This window comes from Gavia stellata, chromosome 1 (assembly GCF_030936135.1).
Source record: "Gavia stellata isolate bGavSte3 chromosome 1, bGavSte3.hap2, whole genome shotgun sequence".
NCBI classification, from domain to species: Eukaryota; Metazoa; Chordata; class Aves; order Gaviiformes; family Gaviidae; genus Gavia; species Gavia stellata.
This window is the reverse complement of record NC_082594.1, coordinates 85817982-85836359: the sequence shown is the minus strand read 5'-3', so window position 1 is coordinate 85836359 and position 18378 is coordinate 85817982. Positions and strand designations below refer to the sequence as shown.

Genomic DNA, 18378 nt, shown 5'->3' with positions numbered 1-18378 from the left:
CACTGAAATGTTGCTTGCCTCTAATATAAAAACATAACCAATATTCTGAAAGGCTCAAAGACTGACACAGGGACATTTAGTCTCTCTTCTTCTCCTTGTCATTCATGTCTGGATTTTCAAAGAATTATGCAGGACTGCAGGCACATGATTTTTCACACTCAATGAGTGGGGAATGGGGAGGTCGGGAAATAATGTCAAATGCAATTTTTCTACTCATCAGAGAAAAAGCTGTCAAGCTACCTCAGTGATGTTAAAATACAGGGAATTGATAACGCCACTTACATGAGGCTGAATTTCTGTCATCTTCTCAGGATGCCAATCCTTCTGCCTGCTGCTCTGGTGATTAGAAGAATGAATGGCTTTCTGTAATGCCAAGAGATCCTGACCATCACTGCTAGGCATCTGCAACAAAATTTTAAATAGTGGTTTCCCAGTATATTCTTAAGAACAGCTGTAAGTAATTTCCCCCAGTTAATTACAGAACGCAAGTGAAGCCCATTACTGCAGCAGAATTGCAATGACCTTTCAATATTTTTCCCCATAGTAAGAGCAAGTGGCTGTGGATATCATGCAGATTTGCTATACCCTTAGCCCTTAAAGCATTTGCATGCTGTTAGTGTTACTTGCTGTAAGAGAGAGCAGTTAAACAAGGCTTCAAAAAATAAAAAAACTAAATAAATTGTTGAGCCTCATCTTCATTTAAAAAGCATTCCATGCTGCAGTTAAGACCATGGATCAGTTCTATAAATTTGTTCCTGAGTGAAGCAGACCAAAATCTCTCTAAACTGATGTCTGGCTGATTTTGCCATCACAAAACCAAGAGCTTTTCTTTTCCCCATCTTTCTCCTCCTCCACAAAAATCCCAAACTAAAGCAAAAGTCAAGAAACTCCCCAACCTCCTCTGCCCAAAACAAGCTGAAAATCCAACAAAATTTATGGCAGAAGGATAATTTAAAATTTATATGTAGAGTTTTATCTCATTTCAAGAATTCTAAGCAAAAAAAGGACAGTTAAAATTTAACCTATTTTTAATGCAAGCTGTCTTTTATCATGAACAATCAGGACAAACAAAAATACATCACAGGCATGAGCTAAAATTTTGTTTTCAGATAATCTGTTGTTAATATTTGATTAATTAAGTTGATATGTAAATGAGCAGTTTGCATAAAAAAAAAAGTATTTCCAATATAGCTATAAAACAAACCAGGTTAATGTTTTTCCTGATTGAAACAGAATGAGACAGTTTAATTTTAAAAATACACAATTTCACAACTATTTTCCTCCTTCAGTCTTAGTTTCAGGGCTCATTCTCTCTGGAACTGTGTATGTCACATTTTCAGTATATCGAATAGTAAAACAAAATTTTTAGGCACAATCTACTTCAACAGAACTGCCAATTTTACTTAAATTTATCGAACTGGCCCAAGATACTTAACTGGCATGAAGAGAAAGTGATCCCATGAAAATAAAACACATGCTGCTGTAGTCAGTAAGACAAGTTTACTGGAGCATTTTACAGTGCTACTGTACTTAAAAATTAATACCATGGGTAGAGTGACTACAGGAAGCTTTTTCAAAGAAGAACTATGCTTTAAATTATTCTTTGAATTAAAAAGAGGAAAGAGGGATTTCTTGATGCTTGGATTCTCCCCGTTGGTTGAGTCTGTCTGCAATATAAGATACAAAAACTAAATGCATAGTATTTCAATTCAAGAGATCTGTCCTTACTATATTAATATTTTTTTTTTTTTTAATTCCAACAATATATTGCATCAATCCTATAATTTGCTTTGGGAAAATACAATAGTGATTAAACAAAAAAAGCATATGGAACAAATTCAAGGAACTCAATGCATATAAAGCATGTAAAAAGAGATCAGTACACCTATTCTTATATGCATGTTAATTAGGAATGCAGAGTGCATTTCAAAGCCTTTTGGAAACAACTGGTAGGTCTTGTTGACTTCACTGAGCTTTGGATCAAATCCTGTAATTCTGGCAATCATTTGTTACTTATTATAATGACCTAAAGCTGTATGACATTTCTTATTTTTTTATAAATAAAATATCAAAGATACACTAACAATAATAGCAATTGGTTTCAGAATAAGCAGTTGATAGCTACCTCTAGAACAAATAAAAGTATTCTATTTTTAACTTGTAAAAAGAGCTAGGGCTCCAAGATGAATTATTTCAGTTCTGACAAAAATATGTCTTCAACAACTTCATGTATAACTGCAAAGGCACTGGCTGTTTTATTTTAATTTCTGTAATACAACCAAAAAGCATACCAATGGATGCACAAACAACAAACAGAACTATCAAGTATTAAAATTAAGAATGGGACTATTTCTTCCCTGCTCAGGTACAAACAAGCACAGGACACATATGCTGTGCTTAGCATTATTCTGCCTACCGAAAGAAAACTTTCTAATACAATGTAATGGTTATATGACTAAAGAGAATGATGGGTGCACTACCAAAAGTGAGGGTTTTCAAACAGCTTTCTCAGCTTCTAGATTCCATCCAAGTTAATGAAAGACAGAGGCACTAATTAGCATAGCTTGTTTAGAAACCTTACGGTCAGAACAATTTTCTGTTTGAAGTTCAATAAATCAAAAAGGAATCAAAACATCACTAGGAGAATGGCTCACCTGCAACTGTTCTTCCCGAAGCAGATAATTTCTTCAGACCCATAGCTTGCTATGTGTGCCAAAATCTGCAAAACTTGGTCTCCTCTGAAGATAGTGCCTACTGACACTGTGCACAGCCCTCATGGATATCAAATTATTTGGTGGCAGATGACAGAAAAAACTGTAACTCTAGCAATCCTCAAAACCTTTTGCCACCTTATTAAAAGACTCCAAACAAGATGAAAAGGAGAATGGGTAAGAACAGCTCTGCAAAATCAGTATTGCAAAGAATTCCCATAGCAGGAAGTAACGATTATGAACCCATGAGGAATTGCACCTGGAGAACTCTCTAGGGAGAATGATTAATGGGATTAACTCTGCAGGAGGAAGTGTCAGGAACTGGGATCAGTTCTGGGCTATCAGAGATTTTGAGAATGACATTATTAAGAAGATATCTTCAATCCAATTTCAGATACCTTTTATGACTCTTATGACAATCACCAGCAAAATGAGACTTGCCAAAGGATATCAAAAGTGAATAGTAGCTAGCGGGTATGATATTATCAGTCTCTTAACAAATTCTAATTCTATGACATGCTTTTCAGCATTGTGACAGTTCTGTGGTCTAGTTTGTTATTTGCTGCAGAAAGTCTGTGTCAGAGTAAATAAGTGGAATTACATACTTCCAGGACTCTGTAAGAATTATAAGCCTCAGAAAAAAACTTGGGTAGTCACAAGCTGTTTGTTAGATTTTTAATATGAATTCATAGAAAACATTGTTCATGTAGTTGAAGAGCTAATATTACAGTGCTGTTAACAGCTTTTACTACTGAAGTCAAACTGGTGCTGAACTGAAGGTAATAATTTTTGTTTGTGCTGGAAGATCCTAATGAACATTCCAATGTTTGTTAGGTAGATGCCCTTAACCAACAGATGAAGAAGAACAATGAACAGTGTCTGAACCAGACATTTACACACACATTGGTGGGTGCAGTCTGTCCCTAGATACTGTCCTGTTAAACAGCTGTAAGTAGAAACGAGAAGAGGTTTTTCAGTCTCTGGTTGGTCCAAAGATCAAGTTGATGTCAGCAAGTTTCTACCTGAGGATGCAAGAGTTTTATCACTATCTCATTTCATGAATTTATTCATCTTCCTGTGAGATACTAGCTCTAACTAGCTAACATAATTTTCTCTTATGCGAAACCTCTCCTTACCCCCTCCCCCCTCTATCCCTCTCCTTAAGACTGAGAAGAATTAGGAGCATGGATTATGTATAACTCCGTCCTGTCTTGCAATCAGTGATGTTTTTGAGAGCTACAGACCAAGGTACTTGTGATTTAGATGTTTGGAAAGTGCCAGATTATGAGATGCAACACAGTCCAGTCTGTATTTCCTTCGCATAACTTAACCTGGAAGTAATTGATACACCATCTATCAGCCGGGCTTTTAGAGTGTTCCCTGCCACCATGTCTGAATGGCTGGAATCGGAGTGGACTAGAATGGTGCAAATTCAACCCTTTTTTTTTGGTTGGAAAATGCATCACTGGAACCAATGGCCTTAGGTGTGCTATCCTTTCATGGATGTTTTGATATCAAATAATCCCAGAGTTATAATCTAGGTATTTTGTTCCGTTGTGTAATGCAAATGATCGTATTTGAACAGGGTACAGGTGAGGTGTAAGGATGAACAAATTCAGAAGGAGAGGTAGATGACACTGCTCTAAAACTTGCCCATCAGGAAGGCGAGGTCCATTTTTTGGTGCTAGTTAACACACACACATGTTCCAAACAGTTCAAAGAAACTAAAAAAATCCCCAAACCAAAACCACCCCCCAAAACAGCAGCCTGATAGTAACTCTTCTCCCCCAATTTTCAACAGATCAGCCCTCCACCACCACCCAGAGTCATGTCACCTCCCTCCATGACAGTAGATATTTTGATTTAGTTACTCCCCTTTGCCCTGTGGTACCATTAACAACTTCTGAAGCCAATTTAACTGTAAGGAGTGAGTGTGATTTACTCCATTCTGAGAACATTCAAAACTATAACTGCAGTTACACTTATAGAAAAATTGCAGCCTCATTTTTGAATGGCATCGAGTTCCTAAACAAAACAAACCCCACAATGTGGGGAATTAAAGTATGCTCCTCTGAAAAGCAGGGCATACATTACTGTTGGAGATGATGATCCCTCTGCTAGATAAAACACAGTTCCATTTTCAGATTCCAGATCAAGTCTGGAATTTATCCTCTTATTTGTATGCTGAGAGCATCTGACACAATACCAATATCAAATAAGGAAGTACTGTTACTAAGAGGTTAACAATAAAGTCACATTTTAGTGAAAAGCCCATCTTAAAAAAAAAAAAAAAAAAAAAAAAAAAGTTGGGTCAAATTCTTAGTTTTACTATCCAGATTTCATTACTCAGAAAAATGAAACGTAAGAATGAAGCACACAGAAAAGAACAGGTAACAGAAAAGGACAAACGTTTATTTATTAAACTATTTTGCACATAAGATTTAGTAACATACTACTGTACTAATAAAAAAACCATTGAAACGTTCAGAAGTTCTGCTTCTGGTGGCCTGTTTGAGAACTGCAAGACCACACTTGTACTAGCCATAATTTAAGATAAAGTACCTGTAGTTTTAAATTTTGTAAAACTAACTTTATGTAAATGAAATTTAAAATATATATTTACTGTTTCCAGAACTGTCATCCAAGGATGAAATAAGATGATGTTTATGCTACTTCAGTTTAGGGAGATTTTCATTATAAAACTTTGTGAAATGTTAATATACTTCTGCTCTCTGATAAAAGAAAGTTCTTTCTCCCTCCCAAAAACTAGATGAAAATGTAAAAATGTATAAAAGACACCAAACGCTTATGCCAAATAAAAGCCACAACCCCTTCCCCCAACAAAACATAAAATGTTAAGAAAGGTTAAGACACATCATCCTTATTCCAGCCACGGGGTGCAGCAAGAAGATGGAGGCTGTTATCAAGACACTGCCATGAAAAAGACAGGAAAAAATTCTCATTTATAACAGTTTGATCTCCTCCTTATAGGTGTCTGAAATTATTCAAGCTCTGAGGACACACAATAATGCATTTGCTATTCTTGGAATGGTATCACCATATCCTGCAAAAGAATTTGCTGCAACATCAGCTTAAAACTTGCATTAAAACTGTCTCTCAAAGGGTCTGAATGAAAACAAAGATGCACAGGATAGTAGGTGAAGAAATAATTGAACAGACAGATAAATAAACCCTGAACAGGGAAAGAATTTGACTTTCATATAGCCAAGAGAGAAAATAAAAGAACAAATAGATACATGCGGGCATGATCACAAATAATACAAAGGTACTGTACTAATCTAGCATATTAAAATGGTATAATTCAAAACTGATAAACATATTTTCTTTTAGAAATACTGTATACTTACAGTTTGAGATTTCTTCTTTTTCTTTTTTATTGCCCTGAAAAAACCTTGCTTTTCTTTCTCCTTGAGCTGTTCTGAGTGACTGTTAAGGTTTTCAGGACTTTTCCTAAACATGAAATAAGGTATTGTAAGAGAGATATTCTTTTGGTATTATGTAAAGTCTGTGTAAAAATGAGATCTTATGCCAAAGAATGCAAATTATTGATTAAAGTAAAAAGATTCTTAATGTTTTAGCATTCATTGGTTCAAGGGTTACTATACAAATACCAGATAAATAATCTTATTAAATGGGATAGGAGGAACACAGTGTTAAGGTAAAATGTTTAGCTCAAACCAGCAAATAGTTATTTAGGGAAAAGGAAAGCATGCATGTCTCTTTTTTTTAAGCCAGAATTTAATATTCAAACCAAAATATCACACACAAGGTCTTTTAGAAAAATGAAAATCATATCTGAGAGAACATACAACAAATGGTGCTGAGGTATAAAAGCACAGGTCCAGTTTATCCACTGCTTGCTGGAGAGCCAGGGGTTGCAAAGTTCACCAGAGAGAACCAATTTCAATTGAACTTCCTGACCTTTGCTGACATGGTTCCAAATTTATCACCAGGAAAGCTGGGGATCTACTGTTGTCCATTTCAACTTTAAAACTTCAGTTAGTTTGTTATGCGTGGGTGAGACAGTGCTGGCAAAAGAAGATGACCCGAAAGTGGAACAGGTGACTTGCCTGAAGATTAAATTTCCACTTTTTAACTTGTCTACACAGCTGAATTAACTACAGCTGATAAAGAGCATGTTACTTTAAGTATACACACTAAACTGTGTATGTAAAGTACTGATATGGGGTAAAAAGATGGTTTATGTAAGACACTGGTGAGACATAACTGAATGCAGTTCTAATACCCTTTAAAATAGTTCGAAAATTGGAAACGGTGCAGGAAAGTGTCACAGAAATAATTTCAGAGATAGAAAGAATGGCCTGTATTGAAATCTCTGACTCTTTTAATCTCTTTAGTATATTAAAAAACACAGCCAAACCAGCCCCAACATTTAGTTTCCTTGATTGTGGCACACAAGTACTTATCCAGGAAGAAATTACAGAGTACTAGAAGGGTCTTTAAAGTAAAGGGCAAAGACATAACAAGAACAAGTAGGTGGACGATGAAGCCAGAGAAGTCATATTAGAAATAAGGCACTGATTTTAACAATGAGAATCGTTAACCGCCAGAACAACCTCTTTAGTGAAGAAATGGATTTCCCATCTTTAACATTTCAAATCAGGACCACATGCCCTTCTGGGAGATACACATTAGTCAGGTATGCTACTGGGCCTGGACCCCAGAGAATGGATGACATTTAATGGCAACTAACATAGAGAAAATCATACTGGGTGTTTTAACAGTCCTTTTTCAGTCTTAAGTTGTACGAAAACAAAAATGAAATTATTCCATCGCCTTGATGAAAAACCTAAAGGAAAGCCACAGTTCTAAGGGTTCTGGATGACAAACAGGAGCAGCTTTTCTTGGAGTAACTGTAATGTAGCAACGCCTAGCTGTCTGCTATAGTTATCTCTGGCTTCTAATTCTGGCTTTAAATGCTATGCTATCAGCTGGTGATTCAGCTGCTACTACATGCCAAGCTGACATTTTTTTCCAGGCAAATGTGAAACACATAGTTGGGGTAGGAATCACTGGAGTCATCCTCCTTATTGATGACTATCTTCACTCTGATAGGTGGTTTCATCCATTTCTCAATTTCTACACAAAACCACCTCAAGCTTGAAATGCTACCTGGTTCTAAATAGAAATGCATGCCGTGTTTAAATGCGGTAATAAAGTGCAATTGTTGAGTAAGAGAATGGGCTTAGAAGAAAGATTTATAGGCAGAGATGATGGTGGAAATTTTCCTAATTTAGATTTTTGGAACTTACATCTACATCCAGGAAACACATTCAGGTGCACAACAATGTAGATTTAACATGAAAATTATAACACTACAGCAAAAATATCTAGTTTAATATAATTACTAGATGTAAAACACGTATTTTAAAAATACTGGATTGCTAAGAATTCCTGTTTCTGTCACGTCCCTGTATTTGGTACCACTGCGTAACAGCAGTAGGGCAATCTTCTATTAGTTACTTAAAGCACCACAGAGAAAGCCGAAGAGTAAAGACTACTGACAGCTTTACAGATTCGGTGAACTCACGAGACTGACTTAACATAGACAAAACACCTATCAAATTATTAACTAAATGATTTTTACTTAATTTGTTAGAAAAGTTGCAGGAAAGCATGCACCCCAAGTATCCTGCTTGTACTCTGAAAGTCATGTGAATGGGGCTAAGAATCTTCCGAGCCTTTCCCCGAAGGAGCTACTGTGCATTCACATCTGCAAACATACCCCGAACCACAGCCCCAGTACAAATTACCAACCCAGCAACTATGTTGCCTGCTGAGGAACCGGTGTCAGATCATAAGGAAGTCCCCATGTGGTTACTCTACATTGTCCTTCAAAATTTTTCAATGTCTGGCTATGGCTTTTCTGTTCCGAAGACCATTCCAAAATGGAGACACTGTATTTTTAAAGGTGAACTTAATTTTCAGAATGAAGCTTGGGACAATTTTTGCCAGACTTTTAGACAGAAATTCACTCGTGTAAATTCTTTTCTTTGGCTCAGTGAACCTGGACAAGAACACTGCTCCCTACGGCAGATGAGCAGAGAGGAGAGAAGTGAAATTCTGCACCATCATTTCCTCTTTATGACTATAGCGACCAGACAGAGGAGAAAAATAAGGGGCTGAGAACTCTACTCATTTTCAATTGTTGCTTTCCTAAAAGCCAGTGGTTTTACACCAACTGGTTTATGTCATTAACTCCTATGACTCATATTGCAGTACAGTTGTCTGAAAAAGAATTGACCTTGAAAAGCAACTGCTTCAAAACACATGCTCATTATGTGAAGAGAGTGAACATATATAGCATTATAGCAGGAAGCTTCAACACCAGGATTTTGTGCTGAGTAAAAATAGAGCAGAACATTTTGATCGATGAGATGAAACACTGGTATATTTGAGGCATCCCAAAAGATGATTTTCAGACAATGGACAGTACAGCAAAAAATAAGGATTATCAGAAAAAAATCGGTATGGTATAGTCACTCAACACTAAACTCTTACAATATAAGTGCAAGTATCTTGTATTTTGCCTAAAGCTTCAGCTCTTGAAAGCAAACAGTTACACCAGAATCCGTTACGCAGTGTCTCTTTTACTAGCAAGTAAGACTAGCCCTAGAGCAGAGCCCCCACTCAGACAGCTCACCCTCAAGCAGAAACCAAAGGCAAAACATGCTGTTCTTTGTTATTTTATCTTTGTGTGCCTTTTGCATGCTTAGGACATGTAACGTAGATCACATTGGTTATTCAGGTCTGAGACATTTGGAAAAGGCATAGGTATAAACAGACATTCTGTGATTATCACCAGCATTTACTGCCCCTGGGCAGGAAAGGTATCCAACTTCATGCAGGTACAATGAGGTGTAGCAGCAAACATGCATGGGGCAAGTGCTGATGGGCTTTAATATTAACTAAAAAGAATAAATATGAAGCATGCTGCATTCATGCTGCCATAGATAGATTCACATTGGAGACAGGTCTTTTTGGGAGGCAGTTCCTCATGCTTGTTTCAGTTATTCTTCAGCAGCCCTAATCTCAGCAGGCAGACTCGCTTGGAAATCCTTTTTAACTGCCAGTATACTACTCCCTTTACTGAACCACTCACAATTACATGAGTAAGGATTTTGGTCTAATGGAGGAGTTACTGAAATGTCTGAAGTTTTCTTGAGAAGATAAATGAACAAACACTAATTCTTCAAGTTAGCTTTTGGTTTTACTTAAAGTAAACCCCTTGGCAGTTATAGAGTTACCATAAACGAAGGCAAGAAAATGTCAGAAACTCGTGAAGCATCTCAAATAGATCATTTACTTAAGGTAAGAATCTCAATCCCACAGCTGAAGCCCATAGTAAAACTTCTTGGTCTAAAAGCCTGGCATTGAAAGCTTAAAAATCAGAGATAAAATCTGAAGTTTGCTTGGAGCTGCAAATATTATTTTTTCATGTGGAAAAGGAGGATTTATTAACTGGAATAAACCCTGGAGCTACTGTCTTACATACAGAATACTACCCAGAAGCCACTAAAGCTCCTAGATCACCTGAGGTTATGGCATCACTAAAAAAAGGATATATATCTCTCTACATCTGTGTGTGGGCACACACACACATATGTATGCATATATACACACATATATGTTTTACACCCCTGTCCCCCTCCCCCCACACACCCCGTATGATACAACATTAGCAACCATAAAAATTTGGAAGTTGTTGGGTTTTGTCAACTTATAAAGCATATACTTCAGTAGGCTTATTTTTTGGACAGAATATTGATGACTACAAATTCTGGAAAGCTTCCTTGCAAATAATATTAGACTGCATCATCTAATTTTTAGTACAAACCAAAACCACTGATGACTGAGGAAGGGTCAGGGAAGAGGCATTGGTTACTAGAAGAGACTGGTAGGCAGGCTCAGATGTTGCCAAATAGATGAATAAAGCAAACATATAGGATGACATACGTAAGAGTCTTGTGCAGGAAACGTCAGAGGGAAAGCTATACCATTAGGAAGGTGAACAGCTTCAAGCTATGCAGGGCAGATTCCTAAAGCCTCAACCAGCGTAACACACACAGGTGATTTTTAAGCTTGCAAGTTACAAATTTGTAATTTCCTGATATATTTTACAAATTCAAGAATTCTGTAAATGAACTGGAAAGTATTTACAATGCAGCAACAGTTGTACTGCAGACACAGTTGAACAAGCGTTAAACTAGCTTGCTCAGATATTGGTAACTTTCTAGTTTCAGGAACATTAAGTGTGACTACATTGTTACACTAATATAGCGATATTATAGCCAGTCATGTAAAATTTACAAAATACTGTATTATTTTTGCATCTCAAAAATTAATGGTAGATAGATATTTGTAAGCCTTTGACAGTCCTAAGAGTAGCATGTTCTTTTTTTTATTCTTTTCTTGAATGACAGTTTGTGTGTGTTTATATAAATTATATACATATAAAAAAATACTATATAGATTTTCCCTTTTATTATTTTAGCAGGAAGGTATGACACATGCTAGAAAGATATGACACACTATTTGTCATAGAATGGATACATTTAAATGGATATAAAAGGTCTAAACAACAAAGCTTTCCAGAAGCCCCCAAATATCTCTTAAGCAATCAATGCAAACACTTCCAATATGATGTCAGATAAAGTACTGCATGTTGGAGTTTATTCCAAAGAGATATTTAGAACTGTAACAATGGTAAAGATAACTCAGGCCAACATTTTGGCACACTGGCAGAACAAGGTTAAGCATCTTGCCCATACCTACTGATTTTGCCCAGCTCAAGACAAAGCTCATACAAGTCAAAGAGAATAAAACATCTATCCTTCTATCAAAAAGGAAAAATTGAGCAAGTTCAAGGTCATCTACAGGAAATTAAACTCTGGCAAAGAAAAGCTTTTCTAGAAGGATGAAAAATTTGCCGTTTTCCAAATCAAGTTGTCTAAAGTTCAGAAATGATCTCATAATTTAAGAGTAAAACCTGATGACAAAAGTAGAGTTTATAACATCTTTATTTTAAAGAGGCAGGACAGGGGGGACAGAGTGAAGAAATGCACACAAAGACAAGGGAACATCGGTGACAATTCAGTCTAGCAAACATTCACAAAATCTTTGACAGAAGAAAGGCAACACAGAGCAATAGTATGAGAGAAGCAATATTTTACAGTAGTGGCAAGTCTGGGTGGAATACATGTCACTCATTATTCAAGATGAATTGTCATGTACCAGTTACGTATGTCAGTCAAACATCAAATATTTACTTCATCATAAAATTGATGTAAGCAGAATCACATTCCATTAGAGCTTTCAACATTTTCATAAGCATTTACACAACTTCTATACAGAAAATTAAGTAGAGGAACATAGACTCTACATCACTCAGGAATCTGATTAAGCTGCATTTATGGCACAGAACAATTTTGCAACATTAGACCATTGCCAGAACAACTTGCACAGAGTTAACATGTAGAGCTGGGCAGGAAACATTTCAGGAAAATAGGGAGTAGGAAAAGCAAAGAGAAAGAAATACATGCCAAAATAGCAGTAACTTGGTGTTGCGGGCACTGCCATTCCTCCCATTTCACAAGAAATGCTTATTCTTCTGTGGATTCTTCTCTCAAAGGAGATGTTCCACTTTGTGAAAATATTTGAGTACATTAACTGGAGCAAGGACTTAAATCTAACTGTCTCAAAGTTAATGAAGGGCCTTAATTGCTAGGCCATATCCAGCATCTCTGTGGTCCTTTCACTATTTCAACAAGATGAAACAGCTTCAAGAGGGAAACAGAGAATGTGCTCCAGAATAACCTCTAACTTCTGGTTCAGGGCGTTCACTTGTTAGATCTAAGACCTTGGTTCAAGCCTTTAAATAACGAAGAACAAAGGCCCTGCACTTGAGTTCCTCACGTTCCAAAAAATAATGCTGACCCCAGAATATTTGTTATTTTGAATGTATCTCTGGTTTTGACTGGCAATTCCATCCTGGAGCTGAAGAATCTTCCCAATAAAAGGTTAGTGGATATCAGTCTGTTCCTTTGAAAAGTTTTGGTTTTGGTAATTTGGCATTGTAACCAAAAAATACTTAAGTCAAAAAATTCCCAACCAGCTCTAATAACATACGCTATTATTTCAGTTCAGAGTTAAAATAACATTACATGTTTCTTCGCAGTGACCACATAATAAAAGGTAATATATTGCTGAGTTATATATAAAGCAAAACAAGATTCCAGTTGGCTTACGTTATAGGCAAGATAGAAAGATTCAGATATGAAGGACAACAAAATATGTAAAAGGATTCAACAGTAGGAATAAATACCTTCTTTAGCCACATAAGTCACAACGTAAGTACCACCTTTTTACATAAATGACCAGAGTCCTCAGCTAACTTCCACAAAATGGATGTAGGTGGAGCTGCTGAAGGACAGGAAGCAGACTCTAGTGAATCAGAGCAGGTGACAAGGGTTTTGGCGTAAACATCTTCTATTACTGACATGGGTATATAACCTGAACGCAAGCTGAAATATCAGTTGTTTCCCTTCCTCCACCCCCCTTTCTTTTTTAAGGAGATAAATCACAGCTTGTTCATGTGAAAACACATTAAGCCAACAAACCACTGAAACAGTTCCTTAGATAGCACGATTTTATCGCACTTTCAGAGAGCAGTGTTTCAGATAGTGGTATGAAGCATAGTTAAATCATGTGAATGCATACAGTCCATTCCTCCCACCCATCCTCTGAAACTCCATTTGCTTATTTTTGTTCAGTGTGCTTTATTGTCATTGAACAAAGTAGAAGATTAAGAGTATTTTAGAGCTGAACAGCTCTCAGAGCAACAAAACTAAGGTATTTTCCTTTAAGTCCTGCAAAGCTACGCATATGCTGTCATTCTATTAGCATAATTATAGTTAATTGTTCTATGTTATATAATCAAGCCATGTGAAGCTTTTAATCTTTTAAAATCAAAATGCACCATTAAGATGTTGCTTAGTCCATTTTCCCATAGAACGTACTCATTTCCTTCTGTGGTGTGTAAGCAAAAAGAGCAGCAGACACCATTGTAGGGTGAATATTATATTCTTCATTAATACAGTCCTATTTTATATATGGAAACATGCATTTTGATATTTTTTCCATTTGTCTGACAACTCATGCTTCTGAAATCCACAGATGAAGCTACAGCCTCGCTATCCATACTATATAGCACTTTTTATTTTCTTTAACCGAAGATTAATCGTGGAAAAAAATCAGAAAAAACTGGACAAAAGTATATAATCGTTAACGCATTCAGTGTGATGGTGTAATGAAGTATTTCTTGTTGCTCAAAAGAGGACAGCAAACATGCAATGCTATGTCAGTATAGTCAGAGGAAGCAACTAAGCACATACAGAAAATTGCAAATTTTTAAAAAACGTAGGGTTTTTTTTCCCCCTCCTGTTCAAAATCCCTTTCTTTCCTGCCATTCTCTACACATCTGTGTAAATAAGAACTCACCAGGTGTCAAAGGTGGTTTGTCTCTTTGAGTGGTTTGCCACCGTGCTGCTGTCTGCTGGTAACACAGAGGCTCTGTTTGACACATTGTTTTCTATGTACGTACTCTCTGGACGTGGAGATGGAACTGAACAAAGAAATAGCAAACGATGTATACTGAGCTCTGCCAAAAATCACACCCTTCAGTTGTCTGCTTCCTCTCTACTTCTTTTACAGAAACAAGACAGTGAAGACACAGTTGTACTTTATGTGTGACTGAAAAAAAGCATACTTTTTTTACAGTTTGGAAAGCTGTTGTTTTGTGATACTTGCAAGGTAATACTAGTTGTAAAATGAGACCATCATCAGAACTTGTGTAAGTTGTTATTAGATTTGAGAACATTTTTATCTGTAGGGAGCCACAAGTGTGATTGATATTTAAAACCAGGAAACAGAATAAAAGGTTGGAATACTGTTATTAAAAAACACAAAATACTACAGTTTACACTTTGTCTTCACTTAGACCTTAAAAAAATTACTTTGGATTTTAATATAACTAAGAGATTACTCACTAAAAATGAAAGGATCAAAAACAGATAGTATATATTTTTCAAACAGATATACTGTGGTTTTGAAAATAGGTTATACCTACCTAGAACATAAATTTATTAGAATTATGAGTATCACCAGAAATACCTGCACTGGATTAAAAATTGATCAGACACTAGTTGCAGCATTACTGCAGCATCACACTATACTATTTATCAAAACTGAATGTGTAAGTTTCTGTTCAAGCTGTAGTACAAAAGTACATGCTAATAACCCTTGTATTAAGTCAGTACTTAAGAACTGCATAAATATGAATTTACTTCTTTCATAGTAACTTTGTCTTTCAATAGTTTTTGCATATTCTGTTAACTATGTATTATTTAAACATAGTATCATTTCCCCAATGCAATAATGAAGTCTGTGAACTAAAATATATTTGTTTCACAGATATAATTAAAGAGGAGGAAACCTCTAGTTTATAATAAGGAATTCAATGCAGCCCCAGACCTACAGTTTCCTTAGCACGTGACTTACAGAAAGTCATTCTTCCTTGGAACTTCTGTTTCACTATGTATAAAAAGGAAGGATAATCCATGCCCAATTTTAGGAGTGTTTTAAGGATTAATAAGAGCAATTCAAGATTGAGGATTCTTAAGGATTCTCTGTTGCATGCGCTACAAAACCTTACTCTCAAAAGTATTGCTCAAAACAGTACAAGCTTTAATATTGCTCACAGTTTTTAATATTGCAATAGGACACTTGCAAGGATTGGCAAATTTTAGTATGTCTAAATCAGGTCATCAGCCAACTGATCAACCTGAAGAGACTCAGAGGGAGATTTGTGACTCTACTTGAGGTTATTAGGTGACTCATAATCGAATTTTAGCTGATTGGGACTTCTTAAGGTTCAGGGGAGCCCCACAAGCCTCCTAACACTTGCAAGACAGTAATTAGATTCTTAGCTTCTTATCATCCTTGTCTTTTTTCAAAAGGATTACCCAGGTTTAGGAATGAGGCAGCTGCTCAGAAATCGCCATCATTTGTGTACCTTAATAGAACAATATCTATCCGTGTGTGTGCGTGTATATATACATATAGATACATACATATATATGCACATACTCAGTCCTGCATTACTATTTATTCTGAACTGGGATTATATAAGTGTGCTTTTGCTTGTAGGAAACCCTGATCTTTAGCAAGTCTGAACAAAAGAAATGAATATAGGTTTCGAGCAATGAAAAACTAGCATTACGTTTCCATGCACCACAGTATCTGAAACAGATCAGTAAGTATGTCTATGTGCTCCAAGTACAAAGGTGTTTAGCTAGAATGTTAATGAGAATTTAAAATACAAATTAAAAACATAAATGAGCTGTTTACTCTGGTAATACCAATTTATTTTATTCGACTCCCCCTGATAAATTACCTTCTGCTTTACAAGGTACTGCACTGGATATACTTTTCAATCGAAGTGAGTTATCATTTGCAATAGATAACATGATACTAATACAGTTATGGCACACAAACTAGCAGGTCAAGCCAGTCTCTGAAGGTGGGGTAACAATTCTTTTTCCAATAAACTTTTTTTGTTGTTCATGTTAGTTCTCTGTATCCATTTCCACTACTGAATTTATATTCCATGTTAAAATTCTTGTTTAATTTTGAAAGATCCACCATAAAATTACCTCTGTAAAAGCTGCCAACTCTTCTTGGAACAGGGTCATTATACAGAATTCTATTTTCCTTAGTAGATGCTCCATCTTCTGTGTGTGGATCATGATATGCTCCACCCTAAACAAAAGAATAATCAACTATTTAAAATGAAAGACTATAAACTGATTTGCAGTTTTTAACCAACATACATAAGCAAGAAACGGTGAACTTAACCACACACAGTTTTCGTTTCATGTTATTAATAACTGACAGTATCAAATCCCAGACTACGTAATCAATAATTATTTGGTTTTGCTGCTTCCTTCCTTTTTCCGAAATGGCATTAACAAAATTTTGCCTTTTAGCTGTAATTATTTAAAGACTTGAGCATGATTCAGACCCTCAGATTTTTGCCATGAATGAAATGCAGTTGTAATATCTCTGGAGGAATCTTTTACTGGAGGCCTTGTTAAATTAATTTCTGATGGAATCTGGTCACTCTGCTACTGGCAAATTTTAAAAAGCAATCAGGAAATGCATGTAATTTGTGATAACTGCAACATCAAAGCACTATCTCTTACCAGCTGTTATACAGTAGTACCTAGAGGTACCAACACTTACAAAATCCACTGTATGCAAAATAAGAGGTAGTTCCTGAACTAAGAAATCTATAAGCTAAATAGTTAAGTCAGACAGGATAGCAAAAAGAGTATCATTACCTCTAATTTACTCTATTTTCCTGAATACAGTACTTCCTGGAAGGTACTTCAAGCAAAAGCTTAGAAACATCCACATGCATGTAATTTGCCACCAAATATGACTTAACTCCACTCTTAAATGAACCAGATGCTGCAATTTTTCCCACAGTATGGACTGACCAGATAAAATTCAATGCTCTCTACAAGACCCCACAGGAAACTGTCCTGAAACCCCTATATGAATTTAAATCTAGAATGGCCAAGAAGGACAAAGGTTAAAAAACCAAAACCACAAAAAAACCAATCAGAATTAAAAATTGGGATTTCAATTCACTATGTGAGTGATTTGCAAAATCTATTTTGCCTTTTATTAATGATGATCTGGCCTCACTGTCACAGATAAAGCAACCCTTGAAACTGTGCCAAGATGAGAAATGGAGCTAAAACAATGCTTTCAATCACAGTCTTCTAAAATGTACAAGAGGGTGAAACATTTGATTAAATTACTACTTGTGTAAGATACCTCTTCTTTGTCAGCAGTTAAGTTAGAAATATGAGACAGTAATAGCAACTTGTACTTGATTTTCTTCTGCTTGTCCCCTTTTGTGTACATTTAATTTAACTAAAAAAGAACCCTTGAAACAAAAGTGTTGTACTGAGACTTGAAAAGCCCCAAAACTAATACTGAATGCAAGTCTTTTTTTCTATTTTTTTTTTTTAAAGTAAGATTTAAAGCCTTGCAAACAAAGAATGTTCTTTAAAAAGACTTGGTAGAGCTGAAGAGAAAATCAATGAGAAACTAGAAACATGGAAATGAGGATACTTCACAAAATATGAGCAGAGAGAGAGAACCAGTAGAACTGAATGGGGAAAAAAAAGGAAAACAATAAAGAACCTTTGAGAACACTTATGTTATTCCTGTATTTTTTTAGTTCAGTAATCCTGAGGGAAGTTAAATTTTCTGATTTCTAATGCAGAATGTAGCAAAGAAAAAAAAAAGGATAGGAAGGAGCCAAAGAATGACTTCTTTGTGAAAATGCCTTTACGAGGCATAAGAAGATTGACAATTCAATTCTGATTTGTTACTGAAAGTAGTATAAACAAACAAAAACAGCTTTGTGAATTTACAGACTTGCCATCCATTTCGAAAGAGTATTTTTCCTTTCAGACTTCTGATGGTTGAAATACAGATTTAAAAGCATTAGTTGAAGGCTTAAGTTTAAACCCACTGACCATAAGAAATAAAG

The 18378-nt window shown here is 35.9% G+C and overlaps 1 protein-coding gene across 1 annotated transcript in view; it reads right to left on the bottom strand.

Moving 5' to 3' along the window:
- The window catches only part of CDKL5 (cyclin dependent kinase like 5), an 83529-nt gene that overhangs the window by 1649 nt on the left and 63502 nt on the right, over window positions 1-18378 (bottom strand). The window contains exons 12-16 of the mRNA XM_059818851.1: window positions 16817-16936; window positions 16466-16571; window positions 14253-14376; window positions 6080-6182; window positions 283-402 (exon numbers count right to left, since the gene is read on the bottom strand). Of these exons, the coding sequence (XP_059674834.1) occupies window positions 283-402; window positions 6080-6182; window positions 14253-14376; window positions 16466-16571; window positions 16817-16936 (573 nt within the window). The remainder of the gene's footprint in view (window positions 1-282; window positions 403-6079; window positions 6183-14252; window positions 14377-16465; window positions 16572-16816; window positions 16937-18378) is intronic.